This window comes from Geotrypetes seraphini, chromosome 2 (assembly GCF_902459505.1).
Source record: "Geotrypetes seraphini chromosome 2, aGeoSer1.1, whole genome shotgun sequence".
Taxonomy (NCBI): Eukaryota; Metazoa; Chordata; class Amphibia; order Gymnophiona; family Dermophiidae; genus Geotrypetes; species Geotrypetes seraphini.
Window position 1 is genome coordinate 173,445,786 of NC_047085.1, and position 18,944 is coordinate 173,464,729.

The 18,944-nt window shown below is 41.8% G+C and overlaps 2 protein-coding genes across 2 annotated transcripts in view; one reads left to right on the forward strand and one right to left on the reverse strand.

Annotated features, from left to right (window-relative positions):
- Positions 1–5,111: 5,111 nt before the first annotated feature.
- ZADH2 (zinc binding alcohol dehydrogenase domain containing 2) lies at positions 5,112–14,018 on the reverse strand. Its single transcript, XM_033929445.1, has 2 exons — positions 13,622–14,018; positions 5,112–6,608 (listed from the first exon to the last, which is right to left on the reverse strand). The coding sequence occupies exons 1-2, from the start codon at positions 13,876–13,878 to the stop codon at positions 5,684–5,686; spliced, it is 1,182 nt and encodes a 393-aa protein (XP_033785336.1). The 5' UTR covers positions 13,879–14,018; the 3' UTR covers positions 5,112–5,683.
- A 2,926-nt stretch (positions 14,019–16,944) lies between these two features.
- The window catches only part of TSHZ1 (teashirt zinc finger homeobox 1), a 262,973-nt gene continuing 260,973 nt past the window's right edge, over positions 16,945–18,944 (forward strand). Inside the window, exon 1 of the mRNA XM_033934330.1 lies at positions 16,945–17,151. Coding sequence (XP_033790221.1) covers positions 17,112–17,151 — 40 coding nt within the window. The 5' untranslated portion in view covers positions 16,945–17,111. The remainder of the gene's footprint in view (positions 17,152–18,944) is intronic.

Genomic DNA, 18,944 nt, shown 5'->3' on the forward strand with positions numbered 1-18,944 from the left:
GATACCCCTTGTCTTGTGTGTTTCTGGCTGTGGGACTTGATTAAATTTTACATTAAAAAAAAATTACAAGATTTACCTGAATTATAGTAGTTTTTTGGAGAGAAAGGCATGTTTTATGCGCGATTGAAAAAAGTCGATGTTGCCTCTCCCCTTCTCTCCCTTCCATTCGTCCAATAGTGCAGCAGGAGTGTGTTTTTTTTTTTAAAAAACTGGCATTTTTCTGCGCATGTACCCATTAGCGATGGGCACGTGCAAATGTAGGAAATCTTTGCTGCTGTCCGCCGATCTTATTTGCATGTGTGATTTTTTTAAAGAATGTCTCGGGTTTTTAGATTCGGTATCAAAACGACTGAGGTAGCAGATCGTCGCTTTTTAATGCTGGCTTTTAAAAATCCTGCCCTTAGCGCACCATTATGCATGCGGGTCTTTCACATGTGTCCAGGCCATTTCTACTGCAGCTGGAAAATGGTCGATTTTTCAAATAGGCATGTGCCAATGCTGCAATTAACACATGGCCATTAACAAAAATTAGCACGAGCCCTTACCGCCATCTATTTTGCAGGCAGAGTAGAGAATTGCACGGGGACAGAAATCCCGCCAGAATCCTCTCCGTCCCCACCTGTCCCCACCAGGATCCTCTTCGTCCCCACCCATCCCCGCAAGGAATTACCTCCATCCCCGCCCGTCCCCATAAAAAGCAGCAATTACTTCTGACAGGATCATCAATTCCACAGTTTCTTTTGTGTTTGCACTGCTGTTTTCCTTGTGGAATCTCTTTGGTGGAACCCTTTTTTTGTTTTCTGTTCCGGTAATTAACTTATAAACCCCCTCTTTTACTAAGGCTGACGTGTCCATAATATTATATGGACGAACCCTGCTTCCAAAGCCTTCCATCCCCGTGGGAGTCCCGTTGGCTAGAGGGGGGTCCCCGTGGGAGTCCCGTGGGCCAGAGGGGGGTCCCCGTGGGAGTCCCGTGGGTGAGGGGAGATTCCAACGAGACTCTTGCGGAACCCGCGGGAATCCTGCGATCCCTGTTCCTGTGCAGACCTCTAAATTAGAGCTCACATGCTAATCAGCTGGCATGAGCAGTGGCGTAGTAAGGAGGGGGGCAGTCCGTCCTGGACACGGTCTTCCTAAGGGCGCAGCACAACCTCCTCCTCTCCGCCCCTCCCCTTGCCGTGTGCTCCTTGCCTTTTTTACTTCCTCGGTGCAAGGTTGCTGCCCGCGTCCGCATCAACGCTCTCTCTAGGAAGTGACATCAGAGGGTTAGCCGATACCGATGTGGGCATGCGGCTCACACCAGAGAAGTTAAAAAGGTACAGGAAAAGGGAAGGGGGCGCACATGGCAGGGGGGGCGTGGAAGGGGCGCCCCTGCCCCGAGCATTGCTCACCCTTACTATGCCACTGAGCATGAGGCTAACTGATTAGTACGGAAATGACCTCTTTTCACCCCCAAACACATCTCCTTAGCCCCCCCCCCAAAAAAAAATAGTTTTTAACATGTGGGTAGCATGTGCTCATTTGAAACCTATGTGGGATGCCTCAGCACACCCCATGATAAGCCCTTTTAAGCTGCACGTTAAGTGCTTACCGCAGCTTAGTAAAAAGACCCCTAAGTCAAGTCATTTCTACCCACGCTACATTATATTTATGAGATTTCTATTTTCTGGGAACCAGCACACCTAATCTGATTGCTCTGTTTTTTTCTTTCTTTCTTTCTTTTTTTTTTAGAGTGTATCCTGTCCTAAATATGTTACCCTATCACCAATGAAGAAAAACGGAAACCTAATTCTTCACGTGTATACACAGACATACACGTATATACACACACATATGAACAAACACAGAATTACATTTTATTTGTACACTTCAAATAACTACATAAGAAACTATATGTGTAGCTATAGCTATAAAATACTTAAAAAAAAAAACACAAACCCCAAAATAAAACACATGCGTAGCTCTAAAGACATGACAGCCGTCAAGTAAATTCATGAGCTGGCATTTATGTGCAGGGGTTAAAAAACACTGCACAGGTATAGATCCTATGGCAATTATAAATGTTACTGAAATAAAAGCCAGAAACAGGAAGCCAAAAAACAGGTCCCTAAGGCAGGCATCTGTCTTAAATGATATCATCTGTCAAGTTTCCAGCGTCTTGTGGATGTGAACACAAAAATAAGTTCTGTTTTATAGAAAGGATGTTACAAACTCATTAGCCAAAATGTTCCGGCAATGAATAACACAGGATTTTCATTTAATAAGAAGCAGCTATAGTATTTGCCTCTAAGGTGTGCAAAAAATAAATATTGGATATAATAATTTTTGCACCAGTCTGATGATTCTTTTTATACTATAGACCAAGTATGTGTTTTTTTTTTTTAACTCTCCACATAAAACTCAATTTAAGATATAAATTTAACACACCTCTCTATTCGAAACTCACAGCACAGCAGTTTACAATTCATTATCCAGCAATAAAACGACTCAAAAAACCTTGAGTCCATCCAATAATCCTAGACAAGAGAATAAGAAGACCTGCAATCTGTTTCAGGGCAGCAGTCACAACAATGGGGGAAATCATTTTACAGATGCCTCTCAAGATGAAATGCATTCAAATTGTAATTTCCATATAGGAAACAAAATTCCTAGAGCTGAGAAATGGCATTTCTTCAAGTTGTGTGAAAGTCCGTATTTCTCATATCTACCCACCTATTCAAATGTTTGAGTGTATATTTAAAAATATATGTATACACATGTGTACTACTATTTATTATTTATAAAGCGTTACCAATGCATAAGTGTAGATTATATATCCTTACATGTGGATTTTCTTTTTGAAAGCAAGATATATTATATTTCTTAATTGTTGTAATTCTTTCTTTTTTGGGGGGTGGATGGGGTGAACACACGAAGTGTGGTAGAGCGAAATGCCATATAATCCCCCCCCCCACAACTGCACTGCCCTGTCAGTGACCTCAAGCCAGGGGTGGTGGGAAGGCCACTCTCAGCAGAATTGAGAAGTAATTCATCCACCACAATTGCTCAGTCCTGGGCCTCTCTGAAACACAGACAGACAATTGCCCTGAATTATGGATAACAGTTTTGTGATGTGTACCACGGTTCACTAAGAAAGGTGCTGAGACCATCAAACTCGTTTCACTTAACATAACAGTATGGACTTGAACCCTGACCCCCAGAAGAGAGAGGTCACTGCTGAAATCCAACCTTACATTTACAGAGCATTTTTTTACACTTCAAAACAAGGACAAATGTCCTTCCTTCCTGTTTTCTAAGTAAATTTAAACACACACAGAAACCCAGCGTAAGGCTCACAAACTTTTTTGACTTTTAAAAATAAATGAAAGTTAAAAATGGGCCAAATGAGTGTTAAGGTGTTCTTTTAAAGAAAATTTCGTCATATAACCTCAACACAATAAATTTCTGTACTGTAGCTTAAGGGATCCAGCTGCTAAAATGTTAGTCTTTCATCTTTATTACCCTCCCATTAAAATGAAAGAATCCAGGACTGGCTTCACTTGAGATGAAGCAATTTAACTGGCGATATCCTTACTGCTCAAGTCTTTAAGAAGGGGGAAAGATTTGCGGAAGAAAGCAATAATGCACCTATCTGCATAAACAGGAAATAAATGTTTCAGATGCCTACTATGTACAATTTAATAATAGCCTTTGATTAGATTATTCCGCTGCAAGATGTTGCCACTCCAGTCGCTTTTCATTTTACGCATCTGTTATTAAAAACAAAACAAAAAAATCCCTACAGTTGCGCTGCTATGTGTGTATATCTAGGTACAAGGCATAGATTATTAAAAGAAGTCTCTCTATTTTGCCAGGGCTCTTAGGATCAAGAAGGCACAGATTAATATTGGATGGGGCTCCCTTGTAACACTGAGCTATACCGAGGACACAAAGAGTCTCACTTCAGGCTGTTCCTCTTCTTCATAACTCAAGAAGTGTCACAGTGGCAATAGCCTCTAGTGCTATTTGTCTTTAGTGCAGTTGTGACACTTCGGCATGATCCATAATTTGGCAGCTATTTACCGTGACATTTCCCTTCAGTGCAGCCATAACATTCAGCGAGGCCATTATTTGGTTCCATTTACCATATAAATTGTATTGTTGTGCATGCATGCTAGCAGCTACATCAGGTACCTGCAAATGAGTAAATCTTGCAAAATAGATACCAACAGCCATTCGACAGTGGAATTTTCTGTACTCCTCCAGCTGACTGGAAGAAGAAAAATATAACATCTTTCTGGGTATCGTTACAAACTTTTCCCTGAGCAACTGTAATTATGGTTATATTTATACAGGATGCGGCTCCGATACTTGCTCACGGCTGTGCTTTTAAATAAAGTACAAAAGAAGAAAAGAGCCAGTAAAATACCCTGGCAGGGATCTACCGTAATAGCTTTAAAAGGCATTTAAAAATTCCAGAACACACAATGAGATGCGAAGCACATTTGTGCTTTGGATATGCTGAGCATTGAGGGTAATTTTTACAGACATGTGCACAGCTCAGAAGTGTCGGGTCGGCCCTCGATGCCACCTCTGACATTCTTGACAGGGTAGGGGTGGGGGGAGAGAATTTTGTGACTCAACACCTAGAAGTGTCATTCGTTTCTACTATAGCAATTTCATTTAGGGCCCGATTGATTTTTTTTTTTTTTTTTTTCCCTCATTCCATGGCTATGAGGAAAAAAAGCGTACTAAACTGAGCCTGAAAGGCATAAAAACCAGAATAAAGCACCAGCCCTACTACTATTGCTAAAATTTTCTTTCCAGATGCTGCATAAACTCTTTAGAAGCAAAAAATGCACAATTGCTGTTCAGATTATTTCAATCTCTCTATTCAATCTGATTTCATATACATTCTCAGACGCTTCCATGTTAATAGATTTAGGATTTTGTGTGCGTGTGTGCTTAGTGCATACCAGATCCCTTTCACGGCCATATACATTTTCTCATTACTTGAACATCCACTGGTGCACGCTGGATTGTACACATCTGTTTTGATGTCCATACAGAATGCTACTGTTATTTCTGGTAAAACTGACTGCAGTCAGCTACAGTTTGAAAAATGAGTGTGCTTCATTTTCTTAAAAACGCTTTATTACTTATATTTTAAATTTATAACTGAACCAAATTGAAAAACGAGTGGCATTCACACAGTTGCAAAACATTCATTTGCGTCCTAAAGGGACTGCTTGTTTTTCATAAATTGACCAATCCACAAAGATCCCTTTCTTTCCCAAATGACAGTAGTGACAGTTGACCCTGAGCTGAATTTCAAATTTCTATAAAAATATATTATGAGCAAATTGAATCTTTAAAAATAAGATCAAATGTATTTATAGGGCATAGAATACACCACATAAATTGAAGGCTGAACAAACATTAGATCCTGATAAAAAAAAATCAAATTTAAACTGCCCACCTCAGTTTTATTGGCTGGTTACTAATCCAATTATGATTGTCAGTAAGGTATCTACGTAATGAAATGACAATAACTCTTTACCACTACCATTGGTTAAGAAAGTTACTTTTTCAAAAAAATTGATAATGCACAGAACATTCAAACTCAATTTCAAATTTAACAGAAAAAAATTACAAATTGTTACTAGTAAGTCTAGGCAGAAAATTACCATTTTATATTCTGTTTTTACAGCTTGCTGGTGACAGGGTGAGGTAATTCAACTACAATCTTTCCAATATTTTTTCCCATGTACAAATAATCTATAGCTCGGAACACTGACTCCAGGCCAATGAACTTGCCCTCTGGAGATATGTCTCCAAGGTCCACCTCACACACCAGTTCTCCATCTTTGTACATCTTCAGCAAAGTTAGCATGGCTTCCTGGTACTGAGATAAGTAATGGTTCAGGAAGAATCCTCTAAGGCTGGCAGATTTCTTCAGCAGGGCAGCTGGCAAGACCCCTGCATCAACTAGTGAAAGACCAGTAGCTGTTTCGTAGCCAGAGATAAACCCTATAATTATCAGCCGTCCTTTGGTAGCCAAAGATCTCACAGACAGGTCAAACATTTTTCCTCCAACAGACTCATATATAACGTCTACACCTTGGGGGTACTCTTTTTTCAGGACTGCCGCAACATTCTCAGTTTTATAGTTGATGGGATGGTCACAGCCAATGGACTTCAGAAAAACAACCTTCTCTTTAGATGAACAAGTTCCAATTACATGGCATTTTGCTCTCTTGGAAAGTTGTACAGCAAACTGGCCTGTTCCTCCAGCTGCTGCTGTCACGAGAACTTTGTCTCCTTCAGTTAACTCTCCAAGCTCTTTCAGGCTGATGTAAGCAGTGGTGCCACTTATTAGCAGGGTGAGAAACTCAGGTTTCAGAGAGGGCATTGGAACAGCAAACTTGGCAGGCACAACTGTATATTCAGCAAAGGATCCTGGTGCTATGTAGGCCACAACCTGGTTAATTGTGAACCTAGCACTAGCAGTTAGTCCCAAGCCTACCACTTCACCAATACCTTCAAAACCAACATCAAATGGAGGTTTAACTGAGGGGTCATATCGACCAGAAGTGTAGTTGATGTCAGATGCATTAATACCAACAAATCTAAAAGAATGAAAGGGGGGGGAAAAAAAAAAAACAAATAAAACTAGATGAGCATGTTTGGTTTTACTATACAAACAAAAGAAAACCCAAATCTCCAAAGCAACTATAACTAGAAACATAAAAAGTGGAGTCTCAATAATACCACCGTTGGCGTCATTTTGCTTCAAGTGGAGATGCAGTACATCTTTTTCACAGTTCCTTCGCACAAAGTTTGGGTATAATATCTTTAACAGTTTCATGGTATTTCCTTCTGATAACCCAATAATCCATGGTTTGCTAATCATACGAACCCTGAGGAAAGCTCTGTGTATCCGAAACACAGCCTGTGCTGAGTCACATTCATTAAGGGTCATACTAATAAAACTTGAAAGTGCAAGATTAAATACTTTGATATAATAGACTTTTTTATTCATTCAGTGCTCTGGACAGCCACAGTTGTGATAATATTGAGACTCCACTCTTTGTGTTTCTGGTTTTACTATATATCAATTCTGTTATTTTAGAAGCATTTTAGCCTGACATGTATGGAGTCAAACTGCGTTAAGTATGAGATACACGCGTCAATCATTCTCCTAGAAAGAAACCCACAGGTGCATCAGCGAAACAGTGACTTTATCAGTTTTTTGTATACCTCTTCCAACCTGCTGAAAACATTGTGTATCATTAATAAGACAGTATTTCACCCCATTTTGAAACGGAAAAACAAACAGAGCTAAAACCTGACAAGACATTGTTGGCAGGGGATGTAAATTATTGATCTCTTCAGAGACTTGAAAAACTAGAATTAAACAAGGTACAAAATGGATGCACAAGCAAGGAAGTATTGATTATGTCAGGAAATCAGCGCTTCACATCTAATTATAAGCAAAGGCAATGCTGGGGATGAGTGTAATGTCATCATCAGCAGGCAGGCTTCGCACATCACTTCTCCTTTGGAAATGAATTCGGTGGCTGCCTATAACTCAGTGTCCTCAAGCCGAGAAAACCTCGCAAAGATGACACGACGTTTAATGGTAAAGGAGCTTTAGTGCTTCCCATTCCCCGATGGGCAAAATAATAGGATGTCAGCAGAACGTGTTCGGGAGTTCTAGAACGCCATTTGGCCCAATGGGACTTGGCCTTGATCGCCAGAGTGCGCACCGCTGCCATGACCAACCACGACAACGACAAAAAAAGGCAGAATCTGCCCACAAGTCTGTTGTACTGAGAAGTCTCATGCTGCACTCTCAGGCTACTTTTCTGCCTACTTTCCTGGCCTCTCTCACACTCATACTTTTAAAACTTTTGGTTCTGCTTTTGAATTTATTTTTAAGCTTTGGAAATAAAAATAAAACTTCACAGGTAAGAATGAACTATGCCGCACTGAGGTTTTCTCATAGGTGAAGAAGGTGAGACATGTGGCTAGGGTGAATGTGTTCCCAGGGTTTATTTCTTTTTTGTCAATATACTCTAGGCGAGAAAGCACTGAGCAGCCGCAAGACAGCACGGTGTAGCGGAGAGGGCGCCATCACTCAGCTTCACTGCAGAAAGAGAGGCCGCAGAAGGCCTTGCAGAGGTTCATCCTTCCCCCTGGTGTGGCTTTGCTAGCGCCAAAGAATTAACACCCCCACCCCCTTTTACAAAGCCGTGCAAGCGGCTGCTGCTGCAGTAACTCCCCCAAAGTCCAAAGAAATTTAAAGGGCTTTGGGTTTTTTGCCGTGCGGCTTTCTAAAAGGGGGGGGGGGGTAATTTTCCTTTGCAAAATACCAAAAGTCTGCCCTCGCCCAAAACAGTAAGTAGCCCACAAAACCACAAGTCTGGGTGGGTTCAAGTACATACCTATTTCAATCTTTGCGTGTTTCTTACTGTAATTTTGTGTTAGAACTATTCTAACAAATCTAGAACCATTGGTGACTTTCTGCTAGTACAGAGTGCAGACCTGCTGGAACCTTTATGAACTTTATTCCTTGGGGGTTTCTTTCTTTTTTTTTTTTTTGTTACTATTATTAATCATAAGAATTTCCACTGTCTAGCTATGAACCCCTCTCCTTCCCTCATGTCCAGAAGCAGTAAAAGCAGTGATAGTCCTGAGCCGTGAACTACTCCTCCGTCCCGAAGCACCAGCATGGCAGCGGTCCTGAGCCACAAACCCCCCTACCTCAAGTCCTGAAGCGGCGGCGGTCCTGAGCTGTGAGACCCCTCCTTTCCTTCCTCCCTTACCCAAAGCAGCAGCTGGTCAGCAGGAGGCAGTGCTCCAAAACAGGCTGCTCGTGGCCTTTCCTCTGATGCGTCACGCACTGTCTCCCGATGACTGGAAAGGAAGGAAGGGAGGGTGGGACGGTGTTTGCGGCTCAGGACCTCCACCTGCCTCTGCTGCTTTGAGCCTGGAGGAAAGGGGTTCTGCAGCTCAGGACCGCTGCCGCACTAGTGCTTCAGAGCGGGAGGGGAGAGGGGAGTTGAGATCTGGGTTAGTCAAGGTTTCTAATATAGCACGTTAATATAGCAGCCAGAAAAAAAGTTATCTGGCATCCACCAATCCCCATGGGTGCCGGATAACTGATATTCTACTGCGTTGAGATCTTTAAATCTGTCCCCGTACCCTTTATTATGAAGCCCACCAACCATTTTAGTAGCCTTCCTCTGGACAGACTCCATCCTATTTATATTTCTTTGAAGGTGCTGTCTCCAGAATTGAACACAATATTCTAAATGAGGTCTCACCAGAGTCTTATACAAAGACATCAATACCTCCTTTTTCCTACTGACCCCGTTCCTCTCCCTATACACCCAAGTATCCTTCTAGATTTTGCTATCACCTTTCCAATCTGTTTGGCCACCTTAATCATCACATACTATCACACCCAAGTTACGCTCCTCTTTTGTGCACAAAAGTTCTCCCCCCTCCTAAACTACCGAATCCTCAGGTTTTTACAGCCCAAATGCATGACCTTGCATTTCTTAGCATTAAATCTTAGCTGCCAAATTTCCTCAAGCTTCACTAGGTTCTTCCTCATGTTATCCACACCATCAGGGGTGTCTACTCTATTGCAGATTTTGGTATCACCTGCAAAGAGGCAAACATTACCAGACAGCCCTTCAGCAATATCGCTTACAGAAATGTTTAAAAGAACAGGCCCAAGAACCGAACCATGAGGCACATCACTGGTAGCTTCTCTTTCCTCAGAGCAATCTCCATTGACTCCTACCCTCTGTCTCCTTCCACTCAACCAGTTCCTGACCCAGTCCGTCACTTTGGGGCTCATACTGAGGGCACTCAGTTTATTTATTAGACACTTGTGTGGAACACTATCAAAGGTTTTGCTAAAATCTAAATACACCACATCTAGTGCATCTCCTCTATCCAATTCTCTGGTCACCCAGTTAAAGAAGTGGATCAGATTTGTTTGACAAGACCTGCTTTGAGTCCTGTAATCCATATGAACACATACACACAGATTCACTTTTTTTTTTTTTTTAAGATGACAATTAAGAGCTCATAGTTGCTTTTCCTAAAAACACAATTCTGAGTCACAAGGTTTCTTTATAGTGGAAGAGTTTAGCCCTGGTATTGTCTATTGTAAAAACAGGATGATCCTGCAGAGAGGAGGAGAAAGTACTATCTTTGACAAAAAAGAAAAGAATAGAAATCGTGTGCAAACCCGCTTGAAAACAGTGGCAAAATAAAGACGTCAAAATCAAATACTGGCAGAAAATAAATTCCCCTAACCAGTAACCAAAAATTGTGTTTTATCCGTTGAACTCTGGTATCAAAGTTGAATATTTTTCATCTTTCCCATAAGCTCCTTTCTCTAGCAGTTGTCTCTTCCAAAGTAAAATTGTTTAAGTATATTTATTTAGAAAATAAAATATCAATCTGTTACACAGAATTTGGAGGAAAAAACATAACTCAGAAGAAAAAAAAAAGTTTCTTTCTGTACTCTAATAGAGCAATCTGCAAAGCTGAATTTATGACAGGGGGGGGGGGAGAAGAAACGTATAAAGAAGAGTTTTACTGCTTTAGTGTGTTCCAAACTAAAAGGATCTAGATTTAGTTTATTAATTGGGGCCCAATTTAAAATAATTTATATTGTAACAATTACTTTGTTGTTTTTTTTTCCTATTATAAATACTAGAGAAAACCCACCCAATATCCCGGCTGAAAAAAAAAAAAAAAAAAAAAGAAGTTACATACAGAGGGCCATGATAGGTTAACACACACACACTTTTTTTTTTTTTTTTTAGATAATGATTAGGAACACACAGTTGCTTTTCCTAAATAATTACACAGTTCTGAGTCACAGCGTTTATTTATATTGGAAGTGTTGAGCCCTGATATTGTTTACTGTAAAAACAAGAAGATCCTGCAGAGAGGAGGAGAATGTGCTATCTTTGACAGAAACAAAATGAAAAGAACAGAAATCAGGTGCAAAATGCCTGAAAACAGAGTGGCAGAACAAAGTCGTCAAGATCGAATACTGGCAAAAAATAAATTCTCATCACCACTAATCAAAACTGTGTTTTATCCACTGGATTCTGGTATGAAAAAGTTTATTTTTCGTCTTCCCCATAGGCTCCTTTCTCTAGCAGCTGTCTCCTCCAAAGTAAAATTGTTAAGTATATGTATTTAGAAAATAAAATATCTTTGACAGAGAATTCAGAGAACCCCCCCCCCTCCATAAGACTAAAGAAGAAAACTTTTTTTTTCTGTTAATACAACAATCTGTAAAGCTGAATTTATGACAACGAAAAAAAGACGCATAAAGATGAGTTTTAGTGTCTGCACTGAGAAATGTCTTCCAAACTAAAATAATCTAGATTTAATTCACATATTGGGGTCCAAATTACAAGCATTTGTTTTACAACAATTATGGGGTTTGTTTGTTTTTCCATTTTCATAAATACTGGAGAAAGCCCACCCAATACGATAGGTTTTGAGTGCAAAAGAGTTATATACAGGGCCATGATAGCTTAACATTTTATTTTCATAAAAACTATTACAACCAAACCTTACTGATAAATCAAACTATATTTTTATAACACTGATCACATAATTACCACTTTTGATAAACTGCATAGCTGTGCAATTAAAACAGCCATAAATATACCCATCACCAAATAACGGAGGTGCATTTTATTCTTGCAAACAAACTGTAAAATTGTCTTTTAAGATTAAATATGACCAATGCTTCTGCCTCTGGTGAACAACACTGAAACAGAGACAGACTTTGAACTACACAAACTTCGACCTTGCTTATACAGCTCTGGCAAGGCTAGCAGAGATAATTGTTATAAAAGTGGGTTTCCAAGCCTAGAACGAATTCCTTTTCCAAAGTAGCTATGCTTGCTTAAGGCAGCTTACTCAACCCATGTAGGGCGCTGAATTAACCTATCCGGCAGAGAACAAGCTGTGGGGTCCCAAAGTGGAGGGAACTCGGCAAAGCCCACTAAATAACTCCACCAGCAAAAGCATAACACAAAAAGCAAGTGCCAACAAGGTGACACATAAACTGAAATTTGACTGTAAAATAAAGAAAGTTAATTAGCAAAAAAAAAAAAAAATCAAACAAACCCCACACTCTAGGAAAATATATGAACACTGGGGTGGGTGTTCAAGTTCAAGCTTTGTTGGGATTGAGCTGTTATCCCCGGCTGCACCTTTGCGGATTTGTCTAAATGAGGGGGTCGAGGCTCTAGTATGTGGTCCCCAGCGCTTACTTTAGCAGGAGGGTCGGGCTCTTTCACATTCGTCTGTGCCTGGGTGATTTAAATGGTAGAAGTGGGTGTGAATTTTCATGTCCCCTTTAGACTGTGTCCCACACTATATACAAATCAGTATGAATGTGCTAGGAGATTCACACTCACTTCCAATCTAAAAAAAAAAAAAAAAAAAAAGGTTTCTCAATACCTGTCCCTAAAACATGAGCATTTTGTCTGCCCCTCATGAGTGTACAATACTTTTACAACAGAGAACTAAATGACACCCTGCATGATTAAGCAGTCTTTTAGACCTGAACGTTTTGCAGTTTAGTAAAGATTAAAATAAGTAAATAACTGTACACATTCTTCTTTTAAATACAACGGGTCTCTCACTCCCCTGCAGTCCCTGCAGTCCACATCACTTAAATTCGAGACAATATAGGGACCTGTTATTTAAAAAAGCAGCTATGCCTTTAAAAGCAATTCTACTTAGCTGACTGATTTCTATCAAAATTCTGTCATTCAGAACTTATTTATACACTCGCACATTCAGACAAAGGCTTTTATATCCTGCCCCACAGAAGTTAGACCTGAAACAGCAAAGACACTTGTGGAAAGGCAGAAGCCAAAGAAGCATTTGGGTTCACTTCTTTCCTTTGGCTGAATGGAAATCTCACTGGGATGCTCCCGAGGGAAAGACAGAAGAAGAGAGTAATAGAGATGGCAAATAGAGACAAGGGAAAGAAGAGCAGAGGTCCAAGCGCTTTTGCTTTTGACTGTTTGATTCACTGCTTACTAAAAGTTAGTGACGTGCAGAAAACATCAAATCAGAAAACGGAGGGGGGCAGACGCATACACACGCTGATAGCTTAGAACTGAACGCAAGAGTTTGGAAAGAACGCGAGAAAACTCTTAACTTGCCATCAACTTCATGTCAAGCTGCCCCTTTTCTTCAGATTTAAACACTAGTGTTTGAAAGCTGTGTTGTGGTTGTTGTTGTTTTTTTTTTTTGGGGGGGGGGGAGAAGGGGGGTTAACATGAAACAGATAAGCTGTTTTATTTCAACGACCAGAAGAGAGGATGAGGAAAAGAAAGGGAGAGTTAGCTTTGACATCAGAGATTAAAATAATAAACTTAAATTAACAGTCGCCAGATGGCGGCTGGTAGTGGTACAACCCATTTTATGCAATCAGGAAGAGAGAGAGAGACCAGAAAGTGTTTGAGGATGGGGTTAAATAAGAGGAGTGCGGAGTGGAGGATCAGTGCTCGTGAAGCGTGCAGAGAAGGGCTTCCCTCGAGTGGAGGCCGGGTGGGAAACAGGGAGGGGGGGGACTCACCGGTTTCTGACGAGCAGGTCTCCATCTCCCGGAACTGGAACAGGCACGCCGGCCTGCAGGGTGACAGCCTGGCGGAAGTTTGGACTCAGCTTCGTCACCACCAGCTTTTTCATGGTCGCGGGGATGGCGGAGCCCGTGGGATCCATGAAATGCTGGGAGTAGGACATGTCCACGATGGATCGAGGTCGAAACGCCTGCCGCACGGAAGCCCTCAGCCCGACACCGGCGGCCGCCCGAGCAGCGCTCCCCAAACTCATGCCCGGCCTTTGCTACGGCTCCCTCCTTTCATGCACACCTCAGCAGGCTACTGGCTCGCCCGGTCCCCGGGCTCTTGCAGTGTTTACAGCAGGCAGAAAAAAAACGAAACTTCTACCACCACCCACTCCCCTCCTCTGCCAGAGACTGGAGAGAAGAAGAAAAAAAAAAAAAAAATCTCCCTATGCAAATCAGTAGTAGAGACCAGGAAGCCTGCCGGAAGCGTCCTCAGTTCCATCCAAAGCTCTCCGTTGCAGCAACACGAGCCCCGCAGAGAGCTGTCGTTTCGCTGGGAGCTAAGCCGATCTTCGCTAGCAGTTACTCGCACGGAGCAGGAAGGGCCGAGTCAAATCTCCCAAGCCCGTCCCGCAGTGTCCCAAGCCTAAAGCCGCTCCACACTCCCAGCCCTTTGCTGCTTGTTTCCTTCGCTTGCACTTCACTTCCCACCACCCCCCCTGCCTCTTCCTTCAGCTGGGCTGCAGCAGCAACAACTGCCCGATCACAGCTGCCGAGGCTGCACCGCACCTCTGGCCCTTCTCTCCATCCACTTCTATTCCCTTCCCTATATTATGTCCTCGTGTCGTGTGAGATTATATATATATATATATAAAACAACTGGCATGACAAGATACAGAAGCTCAATAAAATGGCTTCAAAAATCCACCTTCTCTTTCACACAAATGTTTAAAAACCCTCAATCCCTTTATACAGCAACGGGTGGGTTTACGAATTCTATTTTTGTTTGTAACAGGAACTGAGAATCGGGGGGTGGGGGATTCTGTGTACTGTTCTAGCAGGCGAGAGCTTGAAGCTAAGCGTGTCACGCTGCCGTTAGGGGTGTTGTGCAGCTTTGCTTCCCGCTGGCACCAAGATCCCTCCCCTTCCCGTGCGAAATGTTCACTTCTTCACAAGGTGATACAAATCAACCCAGAGCCACTAGCAACCACTGGTGGATAGCATTTATAGGTGGCGAGAATAAAAAAGCTTCAAGATTTATGAAAGGATTTGCCGGCGTCTGAAGGGGTTCTGCTGTGTATACAGTAAAGAAAAATATTGTCGATTGAAACGGGAGATACATTTCAGAGGCATTTTACAGTCCTGTGGGTTTTATATCCCAATGTACCACATGGAGCTGTAAGAAATCTTCCCCTCCCCCCCACGCCAGGCAGACCTGTCCTTAAGCAGCTACCACAAACTTAATCTTGTCTTTTTGCATGCTTAGCTTTGCTTTGATTTACTGTTTTAAAATCCTTGTGATATAGTTAAGGATGTTATGTTAAAGAGATCAAAAAGTAACGTGGTTGGTGGTGGACCAGTGATTTACGTGGAGCGAAAGGTGGTTAGTGACAGTAATACACGTAACTCGTGTTATAAATACTCTTATTAATAACCCACGGGGATCGTTTTTGTTATCGTGCACAGTCGATAACGTACCTGACTGACGATGGTGACTGAGCGTTAAAAGTGAGGAGTGCCCTTCTATAATTCAAATTCCATCTGCATGGCTTTATGAAAACGTTTTGCCAAATGTGTGTTTCAATGCAAAGAAAACAAAATCTGCGACGTGTCACTTTTCAATACACAAAATGAGTCGCCTAAGTTCTGGATTCTGTGCCAAGCGAGCTCCAAACACGCTGTTTCTGTCAAAAGGCAGGTAGCTGCCTGGATTCAAGTAGGCAAAGATGACCAGATCTCTGTTCAGCACGTGCCCCTCTTAAAGTATTGCAGCCAGCAGTCTGACTGAATAGCTCGCATGAAATTCTGGATTAGGACTTCATTTTTTTAAGTCATATTGTTGGGTTGTGGGAAAACGACCCCCCCCCCAAAAAAAAAGAAAAAGAAAACCTCCCATCACCAAAGCAATTAAAAAGATTGACAGGTGCGGTTTGTGTGAGACCTATTTGTAATTGTCAGGGTGACGTTGGCAGAAGGAGGAGGAGTAAAATCTGAAGCAGGAAAAGCAGCTCGATGTGTCTGTCTATCAGTTGAGACTGTCTGAAAGCCCTAGGATCTGAATGTGTGTGTTACATTACACTGAAAAGAGAAGAGAGGGAGAGTATCTCTTTCTCTCCCAGGAGTTTAAAGGGGGGAAAATAGTTCATATGCATCTCTCCCACACAGTGAATATCTTTCTTTCTTCCCCCTCCCCCCTTGCGCACGGTGTTGGGTTATACATTTTTTTTGTTGTAGATCAAGATCGGAAAGAAAACTACCTGACAAAATATATCTTTAGTGTCTGAAGAATCTACGATCTTTGGGAGAGAGAGGGAGAGAGACAGAAAGTAGTCCTTCGGTAAGACTGTTTTATCTGTCTGTTTGGGAGATGGAGGAGTGACTGACATTAACCATCCGGTGTATGTGCATGGGGGGGGGGGGGGGGGCGGTTAGTCCTCTCTTTTTTAAAAAAATTTGCATTCTTGTTCCTAGACTGAGTGCTGGGTGGAGGAGAGAGGAGATCGGTATCGACCTCGTTGCAAAATGAAAAAGCTTTCATCAACGTCATAAAACACAAATCCACGACCCGAACACGGGGAAGAAAGTTGCGCTTTGAGACTCTTTGATCTTGGAAGAAAGGCTGAGAGGGGAGTGACTGAATCCTTATACCATCTTCTCCCGCATACTCGGCCCCCCTTCCCCCCAAGGAGAGGTGTCGGGGAGGAAGGAAGGCGCACAAAAAAAGGAGCAAGAGAGGGAGAGAGAAAAAAAAGAAGAGGAAAGAATGGATTTGAAGTACAGCTTAAACTGATTTAAATTTTTTTTTTTTTTTTTTTTTGGCGTTTGACTCCGAATCTCTTCTGGCAAAGAAAAGCGAAGCTCTGAAGAAGCTAGGAACTTAAAAAAATGAGAGGAAAACGCTGTCAATGAAAACATTTGCCAGTCTAGGTTTTGAGTGGTGGCAGCGGCGGCGGACCTTGAGCTCCCGTGTCATCCCTGCCCTCCTCCAGATCGGCAGACGACCCAGGCACCGGGCAGTTCGCCACCCGCAAACTTTTGCAGTTGATCCTTTTTTTTAATGTTTTTTTTTTTTTTTTTCTTTCTTGTTGACGCTGGTGGTTTTTTGTTGCCTTTCCTCTCCGATCAGAGTTAGAAAGTTACATTTCTAACTCTTTTTAACTCCTCATTTCTTCCCTCCCCCCCTTTTATTTGTTTTGTGTATATAATTTTTAAAAATTAAATTCTGCATGAAAACAGAGGAATTGAAGAAGTCCTGCGGAAACTCTTCAGCAGCAGCAGCATGCCGAGGAGAAAACAGCAAGCACCTAGGCGTTTGGCAGGTACGGTAACGCCTCCTCTTCCTCTCCCCCTTTCCTTCTCTCTCTCTCTCTTTCTTCCTTAGACACATTCATTAGATCAACACAAATAATCCCAAGAAGAACCGCTGCCATCCCCACAGCACCACACTAAGCGCCATCATGGAGCAGCTAAGGCGAAGAGGGGAGGGGTCAAAAGTGCCCTTTTTATCACTAAGGATGCTGCATAATAGCCTCTAAGGTGTTCCCTGCCACATATTACTTTCTTTTTGCTTTTCATTTTTTTGATTTCTAGGTTGAGGGGAGCACGATTTATATAGCAATTATGTACATGTGTATGTGTGTTTATTATTATTTTTTTTTTTAGTAAGCCTCACAATCTCCGTTTTCAAGTCTAAAAGAAACTTTTGGTTAGTCTTATGGTGGTCTAGCTATGAGAGAACCAGTGCATGCAGAAGTAGGGAAGCTGATCATTGGAGGAGGGCGGGCGCACGAAACAACCTGGTCAGTATGGAACTCGGATTGTAAATACTTTGTACACACACATACACAAAAATTGCAACTTTTCTGGTCACTGTTGAAGGCTCCAACTAATGAACCTTAAGGTTGCCTTTTTTGTTTTAAGTAAATCCCAAGGCAGGGTAGTGCAGAGGCCAATTGATTCCAAAAGTTATTTTTCTGGCGAGGGAAAACTGGCAGAAGCTGGTTTTCCTTGTTTTCTGTTTTATTAGAGGATTGCCATCCTTGATTTGATGCGTGATTGATCGCCTGACATCTGGCAACCTTTGATCTATTCATTCCTGATAAACACCAATAAATCACTCACCATGGAAACTCACATGCTCATGACAGCTTAGCCACTATCGGGGCAACTTTTCCCTGTCTTCTTTATTTCCCCTCCTTCTTTTCCATTTTAATTCCGGTTTAAAAGTTGTATGGCTGCAGTGGCCCTTAACTCAACACACCTATTAATCCCATTTTCTAAAGTCACTTGGTGGGTGTGAGCTGTAGTGTATTTTCAGAGTAGCATTTAAAAATAGCAGAGCAGTTCTTGCAGCGCTTTCCAGGCCACCTTAGACAATACTTTTTGTTCAGGCTGCAGTTTTGTGGCATAATGCTGTTATTTATTTAATTTTTTTATTAACTTACATCATTTCAAAGTGAACAGACTGAAAAATTAAAGCAAACAGATTGTGCATTCCGGTTGTTAGACTCAGCGGTTGTACAGTGTGTCTAATAAGCTCCATTGGATTCTAATTTATTACTGACCTCTCTCTCTCTCTGTACAGTGTAGCATGTGTTTCTCATCTCTAATTTCTTTGCCTGATACTGTACTTATGTGCGGGGGAATATAAAATGGAGGTTATTCTTGTAAATGCAGGAATAATGTCTGGCTACATGAATTATTTAAGGAGCTTGGTAATTTGTATTGTATTCATGTCTGTATAACCCAGGGATGCTAACCACTGCACTAAGATGACTTTGATGTTGAGGATTAGTAACAGGAAGTGAACCAGAAGACAGAATATTTAATTGTAAACAGGCTTTCGTTTTACATATTGCCTTATGAAACACTCAAGGAAAAAAAGATCATGTTTCTTTAGCTGCACTGCATGCATGGCCTGTACCTGAAGTGTAGCTTTCTTGTGAATGGATAGCAATGTGGGAATATGAGGACCATTGAGGAAGGAGGAGTGGTCTAGAGAGCTCCTGAGTTCCAATCCCAAGCTTCTGCAGACTCTCTGCACCTAGTTTACCACATTTTTCCTCCCCCTGTAGACATGGATGGGAGGAAAGCCTTAGTTAATCAGGCCCTG